Source organism: Myotis daubentonii, chromosome 3 (assembly GCF_963259705.1).
Source record: "Myotis daubentonii chromosome 3, mMyoDau2.1, whole genome shotgun sequence".
Taxonomy (NCBI): domain Eukaryota; kingdom Metazoa; phylum Chordata; class Mammalia; order Chiroptera; family Vespertilionidae; genus Myotis; species Myotis daubentonii.
This window is the reverse complement of record NC_081842.1, coordinates 185,029,887-185,042,048: the sequence shown is the minus strand read 5'-3', so window position 1 is coordinate 185,042,048 and position 12,162 is coordinate 185,029,887. Positions and strand designations below refer to the sequence as shown.

The 12,162-nt window shown below is 37.1% G+C and overlaps 1 protein-coding gene across 4 annotated transcripts in view; it reads right to left on the bottom strand.

Moving 5' to 3' along the window:
• FAF1 (Fas associated factor 1) overlaps positions 1-12,162 on the bottom strand; it is a 399,416-nt gene that overhangs the window by 302,063 nt on the left and 85,191 nt on the right. For all 4 annotated transcript variants that reach the window (XM_059689641.1, XM_059689643.1, XM_059689642.1 and 1 more), the window contains exon 4: positions 7,552-7,757. In XM_059689641.1, the coding sequence (XP_059545624.1) occupies positions 7,552-7,757 (206 nt within the window). The remainder of the gene's footprint in view (positions 1-7,551; positions 7,758-12,162) is intronic.

The window sequence follows — 12,162 nt, the reverse complement described above, 5'->3', positions numbered from 1 at the left end:
CAGACCTGCGTTTGTCCACCATCCAGAACCAGCATTTCATTGCTGGCATGTACACATGAACTGTCGGACATTGAAACTTGGACTCAGAACTGTTGGACATTGAAATTGGGACTTGTTCTTATATGTTTATTTCTGGTCTGCAGATACAAGATTCTTAAGGAAAAAATAAGGGGGAGATGTGGGAAACTGTTTACTGCCTTCACTATCTGATAAGCATAGACAGAGAACCCCCCGAAGGCTGGGTGCCTTTGAAGCCCTAGCAAAGGTCTGAGCTAGGCGCCACCTCTGTTTGTCCAGACAGTGGTAGCTGAAACTACTCCCCCATTTATTATTATGTAAATCCTTGCTGATGGGCTAGTCCGCCTGTTGCTAGGGGTCACCTGCCTAAGAGCTAAGCTATGGGTGCATCCCAGATCAATAAAAGCTTGGTGAGGTCTGAGCACGGGAGGAAGTCCTTCCCCTTGAGTTGGGCTTGCCCGCCTGGCCCCTCAATATTTCCAAATTATCTCTTCTCTTTTCATTTTCATTTGTGTGCGGCTCTGCTTCCAGTTCCTGAACCCTGACCCACGCAGGACGTGGGAAGGAAACACTCAACACCCCTTGAGTGTGTTACTCATGGATGTGCTAGGGTTGTAAATTGACATGGTCTGAAGCTGACCTCCGGGTGCACTGGCTCTGGAGCCTTATGGGAGGTGTAAAGTCAGCTACTGCCTGTGCCCTGCCTGGGGCCATCAGGCATGAGCTACAGACCAATTTGCAGATGGCTCCTACTTGTGATGGGCTTGGAGGTGCCTAGGAGAAGCCAAGCTGTGAATCTTGTGAAGCTGCTGCTAGTGCCAGGCCTGGGGCCACTTATGGAGAGGTATGGAGCCAATTGCTGCTTTTTTGGGAGATTTTAGGAAAGTCTGAAGCCTGAGCCAGGACAGGGCATTCATATGGAAAAGCCACAGCAAACAGGTTGGGTATGACTGCAAATTGGGTCAGACAGGGTTTCAGGAAGTCACCAGGGCAGGGGACTACTAAGCTATCCCTGTTGATGAAAAACACACCAGAGATTTCAGACTAACCCATTCCATGCCTTTGCCCCTCCTAAAGTCTCAATGTGGCTTCTTCCTTAATTCACTAGTTGTAGGGCTTCCATTCAGATAGATTTCAGGAGGTTCTGATGATGATTGTTCTGTATTTTCATTGTAATTTTGATGTGGTTGTGGGAGGAAGCAAGTGTCGCATTTACCTATATTGCCATCTTGACCCTCCTCCTAGACTAGTAGGTTTTACAAATCCCTCCAAACCCATTAATCTCCATGAACCAAGAAGTCATTGATTCTCTTGTGTCAATTTTCACATCTAGAAAATGGGGATAAAGGTTCTGGCTATCTCAAGGCAATGTGAAAATAAGTATGTCAATGAGTATAAAAGGGCAGAGGCAGGGACTGAGGCAGAGTAAGAGGAGGGAAGGGAGGCATGAATCTGTCTCTAGCGAAAAAGGAGATTCTATTTAAGTTAACTTTGAACTAAATGAAAAGTATAACCTCAAATATATGTTCAATGCTGCATATTCCCCATCAATCCTCCAGACACACCATTATCATTCCTTTCTCTGTGCTTTTCCTTACCTAGAATAAACTTCCCCTCACTTTGTCCACATGACATATTTTAACTTATATTTCTTTCATAGCTTAGTCCTTTTCTGAAATTTTTCCAGAGCACCCCCACAACTCTAATTATTCCCTTCCCATACCCTCAAAACACCAGCTAAAATTGAATTACTTCTTTTTCAATATCCTCATAGCACCTTGTGTGTACTTCCATAATAGAAATTGTTTCATTGGAAAGATTATGAGTTCTAGACTCAGTTTAAGGCTGATTTTGTGGTTCAGAAATTCTGTGTATTCATCTTTGAAACAGGGATAATAATGTCTGTCTCATAGAAACTGAGAGCTGTATAGGAACAGTGAGCATAGTCATTGCTGTATAGGGGCAATATGAGTATATATGTGTGAATGAATGAGTGAATGAACAGATAAATGCCCTTTATTTCCATGTATTCTTCCCACTTCCTATCCAAATATAGACCATAGATTCCTCTGAGATAAGGACTATCTTATTTATGTATACTCCAAGAACTCAGCATAATTTTAACGCCAAAATAATAAACAAATATTTATAATAAAATGACCTATCTGATTTTTTTCAAAAGTCTTTGGAATTTACTTCCTTATTTTCAGCAGTGCTGCTAAATATGAGATCTTGTGTTATTTACTATTATAGCCATTACTATATATGTTCTTTTAAAAAACTATTTTAGAACATTTCAAAGAAAGAATCAAAAATTATAGGGAAGTATTAAAGAAAGAAGAGTCTAAAGATGAATGGCAGGAAGTATAGATGTCAAAAAACATAAATCAAGGTTCTGATCTTCACTGCCTTGCTTTAAATATTAGACAACAAAGGTGACATGAGAGATAAAAGTAGTTGAAAGAACATTAACTTTAAAGGCCTTCTATAAAACAGCAATATTAAACTATAAATAAAATTGATAATAGGGAATTAAGAATGAGAAAAGGGCAAAATACTCATTGCTCTTTCTATACTTCTCTATTTTAAAAAAGTTTTACTCAAAGTACATATTTTAAAATGTAAAGCTAGAGTAAAAAAACATTTCTAATATATAAATAAAAATAAACTATACCCATTAAGACCACAGTTTGAGATGATGCTTATTTAGATTTTTTAATGATTTTAAATATAATCTGGGGAGTACATAATTGTTGGCAGAGTCAATAGACACTTATAAATGAACCAAAGAACAATGTCACTAATGCACATTTGCTGTCTTTCCTCCCCAAAAATACAAGCTATGATTATCTTTTCATACTCCCAACATCTGTACAAGGCAGAATAAGATTCTTGCTCTTTCCTTCTTTTCACATGTACTGATAGCAAAAACCAATCTCTTATATTTTGCTTACGACTCATAAAGAGTTGCTAAGGCACAGAAGGTTTAAGGCATGTGTTAAAAATTACAGTTAATCTAAGTTACAGAGTATAGCTCTAACCAGTTTGGCACAGTGGAGAGAGCGTCAGCCTGTGGACTCAAGGGTCCCAGGTTCGATTCCGGTCAAGGGCATATACCTTGGTTGCAGGCACATTCCCAGTAGGAAGTGTGCAGGAGGCAGCTGATCGATGTTTCTCTCTCATCGATGTTTCTAACTCTCTATCCCTCTCAATAAAATATATTAAAATAAAAATAACAATCATCATTCTCCCCTTTAAAAAACAAAAAACAAAAAAAAAACAGAAACTAAGTTTACAGATTCAAGACAAAAATTCGTTTGAAATATCCTGAACTATTTTTTCAAGCTCAAAATGCACTTGCTAAATTAAATGTCTTAACTATTTCCACACTCGATATGATTCTTTTAAACCAGTGGTTCTCAACCTGTGGGTCGCGACCCCTTTGGGGGTCGAATGACCCTTTCACAGGGATCGCCTAAGACCATTGGAAAACACATATATAATCACATATTGTTTTGTGATTAATCACTATGCTTTAATTAAGTTCAATTTGTAACAATGAAATTGGGGGTCACCACAACATGAGGAACTGTATTAAAGGGTTGCGGCATTAGGAAGGTTGAGAACCACTGTTTTAAACTAAAATGTATCCAATATAATAAAGGTAGTTTTCAGAAATTAGATTAAAAACAGAAAGGACAAAAAAAATAAGGCAAATGGTTCAACTAATAACAGACCTATTTTTCTGCTGTATTCCAGAAATGAAACTAAGGCTATGCTGAGTGAGCCCAGCCAAAATTTGCTGACAGCACTGATTCAACTAACTTTATTGGACAAATACTTGTTTGTTAGGTTAAATCCAATTCACTGCTAGATCTTATAGTTGTAATACACAATAATTCCTACCCTCAATATCACACTACTTCACACAAGATAGTAATTTCATAGAAAAACCAATAATTTAAAAAAATGTTTTTAATTTATTCAAGATTTTTTTTTAAATAGAAGGATATTATAATAAAATGAAACTGCAGCAACAACAGAACACTAAAAACATTAACAGACCAATACAATTGCCACTAGGTGTCACTCTGATATAAAGTTCGTGGCTGTCTTTAGGCTTGCTTTTATACTTAGTCTTTTCCTAGTCTTTCCAATAACATAGAAAACTGCATTTTCTTTATAGCATCTTTTTGCATTTTTACACTGACACATAATAAACAGAAAAATTAGTATTTATCCAGTTCTTTAAATAACAGTAAGATGAACTATATCTATAAACTAAAATTATATTACAGGTCACAAAAACTATAATATTTTTTAAATTTCCTATGGCAGATGAATTAATGTACATATAAATATATACATATACTCATTTATTGAGCCATTTAATTTCTCAACAGGTACTGCTTAGTGCCAAACACTGTGCTTAGAGAGAGAATTTGTAGAATAAGACCTGGTCTTTAAAAAGAGAAACCTGAAACATAAAGAAAGAGTAAGATATTTTAAAATCCATTTTAAAAGTCTCTATTACTTTTTATGGAATCATAGGAGACAAACCAACTAAACTATGTCCATGGAAGTCAAGAAAGGCTCCATAAGAGGAAAAATTTACATGAGATAATCAAAGATGACTATTACTTTTCTAAAAAAAACTAAAACAGGAAAGGACAAATGAAATAGAATATAGGAAACAGGGAAATCACTGAAAGATATATAGGAAGATTTATAGTCTAGAAAGATCATTATAGGGAAATTATGTAAAATACAGACAAGTCTACACAATGGGGAAAAGATAGTCTCTTAATAAATCATGCAGGGAAAACTGGGTATCTACACGCAAAAGAATAAGGTTGGACCTTTACCTTATACTATACACAAAAATTAACTCAAATTAAATACTAAAATGTATGCTCTGAAACCGTACAATTCCCAGAAAAAAACTCTACAGCACTGGTCTTGGGAATGACTTACTGGATATGACATCAGAAGCATAGACAACAAAGGTATCATACTAAGTGAGATTACCAAAAATCTTCTTACCAAAAAGCAAAGGAAATAGTCAACAGAGTGAAAAGCCAACATTCAGAACAGGAGAAAAAAATTGCAAACCATATATGTGACAGAAGTTAATATCCAAAATACATAAAGAAGTCCTACAGTTCAATAGCAAAAAAGTAAACAGCCCAATTTAAAAATGGGCAAGGGACCTGAACAGACATTTCTCCAAGGAAGACATACAAATGACCAACAGGTATGTGAAAAAATGCTCAACATTACCAATTATCATGAAAATCCAAACCAAAACCAAAATGAGATATCATCTTCTACCTCATAAGATGGCCATTATATTTAAAAACAAAACAACAACAATTAAAAACTAAAAACCAAAAAAACAGCAGTGTTTGCAAGGATGAAAAGTTGGAATGCCTGGGCGCTATTGGTGGGAATGCAAAATGAAGCAGCTACTATGGAAAAAGAGTACAGAAGTTCTTTTAAAAATTAAAAATAGAACTAACATGATCCAGCAATTCCAATTCTGGGAATTTATCCAAAATAATAGAAAGAGGGGTCTTAAAAGAGATATGCAATTACATGTTCACTACAGAATTATTCACAATAGCCAAGAGGTGGAAATAACCTGTGCATCAACAGATGAATGAATGAAGAAAATGTGACATATACATACAATGGACTATCATTCAGCCTTTAAAAAAGGAGGAAATCCCATAATATACTACAATACAAATAAACCTTGAGGATATCATACTAAGTGAAATAAGCCAGATATAGAAGGACAAATACTGTATGATTTCATTTATATGAGGCAGTTAAAGTGATCAAACATATAGAAACAGAATGTAGAATGACCACTGCCAAAGGCTGGCCAAAGAGGAAAATGGAAAGTTGTTGTTCAGTGTATACAATGTTTCAGTTATACAAAGTTCTACAGATCTGCTGTACAACAATGTGTATATAGTTCACAAAACTATCCTGCACACTTAAAATGTTGTTAAGAACTTAAATCTCATGTTATGTGGGGGTTTTTTTACCACAATTTTTTTAAAATATATTTTATTGATTTTTTTTACAGAGAGGGAGAGTGATAGAGAGTTAGAAACATTGATGAGAGAGAAACACCGATCAGCTGCCTCCTGCACACTCCCCACTAGGGATGTGCCTGCAACCAAGGTACATGCCCTCAACCTGAATCGAACCTGGGACCCTTGAGTCCGCAGGCCAACGCTGTATCCACTGAGCCAAACCGGTTAGGGCTTTAACCACAATTTTTTAACAGAATGTATAAGAGAATAATTGAGGGCACAGGGATGGGCATGGGGAGAAATGGCTGGACTAGGAGAGGAATTTAGGCAGAAGAAGGAACAAGTACATAGGTCCTGAACCTATTAAAAAAAACTGAGTGAGTCCATTACAACTTAGACATAGTGAGCTATAAAGAGAGTGATAACAGTGAAAACTAGAAATGTAGCAGGGACTTACAGCCCTGTTAAAAGATTTGAATTTTTAAAAACAATGGAAAGTTTCTAAATGGCTTTAAGTAAAGGATAACAATCTGATTCATGTTTGGGAATGATCATACTTTTAACAGCCTTGCTTTTCTCTGTAATAAATTAATAAAATTAGGAAAGAATCTCTTCAAAAAGGAACAAACACAAAATTTCAGAAATATCTGGTATTTAGATTTAAGGCAAAACTATATTAAAATAGAAATTAATATAACATTCTGGTTCTACAATGAATATATTTCAAATAATCTAAACTAAACATGAGTTCAACATAGCTTCTCTACAGCCGAAACCGGTTTGGCTCAGTGGATAGAGCGTCGGCCTGCGGACTGAAAGGTCCCAGGTTCGATTCCGGTCAAGGGCATGTACCTGGGTTGCGGGCACATCCCCAGTAGGAGGTGTGCAGGAGGCAGCTGATCAATGTTTCTCTCTCATCGATGTTTCTAACTCTCTGTCTCTCTCCTTTCCTCTCTGTAAAAAAATCAATAAAATATATTTAAAAAAAAAAAAAAAACATAGCTTCTCTACAGATGGCAGGCATACACTCTGAGTTTCCTTTGAAAGAATAGTACTGAAGTATTTATCCAGCTGGCAGAGAAAAGGAGTGATAAAAATATGTCATTTCTTCTCTCATAGTATGAAAAGTAAAGTGAACTTCAGCTATAAAGTCCTATATTCATTGTACCTAATAATTATGGCATTTCTTAAGCTCCTAGATGTTTGATTTGCACCTGTGTTAAAACAGCATCATATATGTGGAACAAAAAATTTATTCTCAAATTTACCTCAACCTCAACACAGTATTTAAAAACAGAGCACAATAATCTGTATGAGAAAAATGATTGTGTTTCATTGGCAAACACAGACTATTCTTCCCTTCCCATCCCATCCCATTCGCTTTTTGTTCTCCTTGTTGGCAGTCAACCCAAAAGAAAAAATATATAAACTGAATGTTTACCTACTGTACTATTAACTTATGAAGGCTCTGTGATAGGGAAAACCTTACCAACAGTACAGCTGTCTTCAAGTACCACATCAACATTTCTGTCTCTGTATTCAACCCTGAAGTCCAGCATCCGAGGTTGTCTTTCTACAATTTGCCTAGATGGCATTACAGGTCGAAATGCCGAGGAGGAAGAGGGAGCAGGAGCTGGAGCTGGGTGACTTGCTGGGTCAAATGCAGGTCCTGATATAGTTTCACTTCCATAGTCACTGAAATATTAACATTAAAAAAAGGATTATCATCAACCAAATCATTACGAATTATCACTAAGAACCTGCTCCATACTTGTTTTCTGTTCTTCCTATCAAATTTACCTACCTATACATCCACACCTAATCTTAAGTTCTACTTCCTCCACAAAATCTTTCCAAATGACTGAAGACTACCATTATTCTCTGTCCCATCCTCGTTTTTCTGTCTATCAGCAGTATCATACATAGCATTTGCAATTAGATTTTTGCCTTATGTTGTTATGATGTTGGTAAAACATTATTTTAAACTCTGAATTAAGAACAGTATCTTTACTCTCAAATAATCATTATTTGATTAACTCTACTTTTCACAAAAACTATTTCAAAACTTCACCTTCCTTAACCCTCCATTCTCCCCATCTCACTCCTCAGTCATAAAAGTTATTTTTTCCTACTTTGCAGAGAAAACAAATGCCATAAAGAGAAAATTCCCTTAAACTTTTTAAAATCAAATCTATAAACTAACCCACATATGCACACTCTTTCTCTCTTCTTTTAAATAGAGAAGACATTGTTCTATCTATGCAAAATCTGAAACCATCTTCTCATTAGCTTAACATTATGGATTATTATCCCTTCCTTTCCAGTATCTCCAACATCTCCTTATCTTGGATTCTTCTCAAAAACATTTAAATATGTTCCAGTATTTCCCTTGTTGAAAAATAAAAATAAAATCCTGGTTCTAAGAAAAGTATTATATTTGTAAGGATTAAATCAGATAATGTGCGTGAGAGCTTAGCACAATGCCTGGTACCTAGTAAAATCTCAAACTCAGTATTATCCAAAGTTGTAACTCATTAATGATCCTTCTCCAATATTACTCATATCAGCTTCCCAAGCCAGAAACCTCTGACATTACTTTGACCCTTTCTTCTCTCTCAACTCCCACATCTAACTAGTCCTTTCATACTCCCTCTGTGCTTCACTTAAATAATTAAAGTGGCATACAAGGTCCTGTATAATCTGAACCTATCTACCTTCCCAGTCTTATCTTCTGCTATACTACCTCCATCTCTCTACGCTACTAGCTACAACAGCCTTTCATTTCTTCTGTCTCACCTTGATTGTGTTTCATTGGCAAATACAGATTATTCTTTCCTTCCCATCCCATCCCATCCCATCCGATCCCATCCCCAAATTCCATGTTTTTTCTAGCTAATTGTATTTAACCTTCATATCTCAGACTGAATGTTTATCAATTCGGAACATATTTTACTATCTCAGGCTGCCGGGAGCCGGTCCATCCTTGCTGTTTCAAGGGACCTGGCATATATGGCATACTGTTCTTAAAATGTTTGCTCACCTTCTTGGCACTATGTGTTTTAACCAAGGTCTCTAAGAAAGGTTGTTTCCCCAGGTAGGGATTTTCCCCTGAAGTTAGGGAGGGAATAAAACCCCTCAACTAAGTGCCAGGTGGGTAATTAATCACTTTAACTACGAACAATCATGCTTAAGCTACATAATCTTTACTCCCTGGAATGGAGATAAGAAACGCCCTAACCTTTGTAATAGAGATTGATAGGATTGAATCAACTGGTATAAATACAGATGTAACAAGACAGCGAGAGACAGAACTTAGAAGACAGAACTTAGAAGAGAGCCAAGAAGACAGAACCTACACAGAACCTACAGACAGAAGAACTTCGCTGGAGAGAACATGGCAAAAGATCCTGGACTGAACCTGACTACAGAAATTGGCAAGAGAACCTGACTAGAACCTGGTGACTGAACCTGGCTGGAGAACCTGGACAGAACCTGGCTGGAGAACCTAGCGAGGGAACATGGCCACAGAACCTGGCTGGAGACCCGAAGCAGAACCTCTCTGGAGATCCAGACCAGAACTTGGCTGGAGATCCGGGCTAGAGGTCCTGGCTAGGCTGCTGATCAACTGAACGCTGTCTCCGTGTCATTCCTTCTTCGCCGACTCCGTCTACGCCTTTGGGAACCCCTGGACCTGCTGGGGTTGGACCCCGGCATCAGGCTAGTTCAAATTCCTCACCACTATCAATAACTATGTATTTAGTTGTATAATTAATCATTTGACATTTAAATCCCCACTAGAATGTAAGCTCCACAAGGGTGAAGCTGACATTGGTATTGTATCCTTTGCCCTGTGCTCAAGATTTTATATATAGAAGGTACTCAAATATTTGACAAACTAATGAGGAATAACAATCAAAGAATTTGGTTTTTCTCTGAGTTAATTTATCATATACTGTCACTTTTTTGTTCTCACTGGGAAAAGTAGAAATGAAGGGAACATATGTATCACTTCCACTGAAACATCATTATCACAACCAGAACTACAAGCTCAGTCTAAAACATTTTTCTTCTCACCCAGAATTTAAGGAAAAGCAATAAGCTGGAAACCAGAATAGAAACAACAAAAAGAATGACCAAAACATGCCAAGTTAAGCACTGTTCAGACAATTGAGCAGGAGAAAATATTTACGTTTATTCACAATATTGCTTTAATCAGTGTTTACCAAATTATATATTACATAACTGATTTAGTGAATGGTGATATGTCTCTATAGAATAGAATAGAATAGAATAGAATAGAATAGAATAGAATAGAATAGAATAGAATACAATACAATACAATACAATACAATACAATACAATACAATACAATACAATAGAAATTATAAGGATGTGTCACTTAATACTTAGGACCAAATATTGTTCATCAAACTTTTTATTCTGGTACATATTTGCACATGTGTATTTTAGATTCCAAGTATTCCTCACTGTAGGTCACAGTCCAAAAAGTCTGAAAGTGACTAGCTTAGATCTCACCAGATTCAGATACTCTAGCAATCATTGATCCACAGACAAAAATCTACCCTTTCTCCCAGTGGTTAGATTCAAGGAAAGTAACCTTGGAAGAAAGATATGGAAACAGAGAAAATGTCCAAAGCAAGAAAGAATGTCACTGTTGGAATCCAAAATGAGCTCCTAAATACCTAACTAAAATCTGTGCAATGATGATACTTCACATCTCTAAACTTTGTCACAACTTCTCAGAAATCAAAAAAAACAGCTAAAGTTAGTAGGCTGTCATTGACTTGTTTCTTAACTCCAAATTCACCATTCTATAGTCTATTCTGTGATGCTGGATATAGGATTCTGCAAAATTATATACAGGGTGGAGCAAAAGTAGGTTTACCATTGTGAGTACGCAAAACACAGTTTATTCTTGTACTATTATTTATTAACTACTAGAGGCCCAGTGCCAAAATTTGTGCACTGGAGTGGGAGGAGAGGGTCCCTCAGTCCGTCCTGCACCCTCTTGCAGTCCAGGAGCCCTCGGAGGATGTCTGACTGCAGCAGAGGCGGGAGAGACTCCCGCCACCGCAGCTGCACTGGCCAGCTGTGAGCCCAGCTTCTGGCTGAGCGGTGCTCCCCCTGTGGGAGCACACTGACCAACAGCGGGCAGCTTCTGCGTTGAGCATCTGCCCCCTGGTGGTCAGTGCACATCATAGTGACCAGTCGTTCCACCGTTCAGTCCATTTGCATATTAGCCTTTTATTACATAGGATTGTATTCTTTTCCATATAAATAACTATAAAGCTACTTTTGCCCCACCCTATATTTCCCTTTGGCAACTTGTTTCCTGACTGATTCTGCCAATAGGGAACTCTAAATAAAGATTAGCAATTAGGAAGAGGGGGGGAACAACTTCCTTCTTCCTGTTGCATGCATTTCAATCTGTTTAACCCTCAGCTTCATCTCCTGCTTTTCTTCAGCACTCTTATAACCAACTTCTTGACATCTCCTCAGAGATACCAATAGTAGCTGGGCAGTATGCACTGCAGAGGTCAAATCCTCAGCACCAAGGACTTCCTCTGAGCTTCAAAATTCTGTTAATCCCGTCGTCCCCAGATCTAAGCTGGTAACTTCTGAAGCACTTATTATATCCATGTTACTTCAGTTTTACTTTTATTGCTCTTTTAGTCTTCTGTGCCTATTTCACCAATACTTCATTAAAATCCTTCTGTTGAAATACCCTAGTGTGGTTTCATTTTCTTGCTAATGGAGATGTCCCAGGAAACATAGGATTCAGGTCCTTGACCTTCAATGCACTGCTGAGCACCTTACCAATGGACAATGGGATACCATTAACAGGCACAATAATTAATTAAACTATCACTTATAGTTAATTATGGTCACATGCCTTTGAAACAAGTGCCTAAGGGGAACAAATAATGATTTGACTTGACCATTATGGTGTTAATAATGACAACAAGGATTGTGGGCTGGCTGCTTCTGACTCTAATGGAGAGCCTACAGGAGAAAATGGCATATTTAGGGGTTTTAACTTTCACTTCAAGTCATGATAGGAAAGTTACAGAGCTTCTGA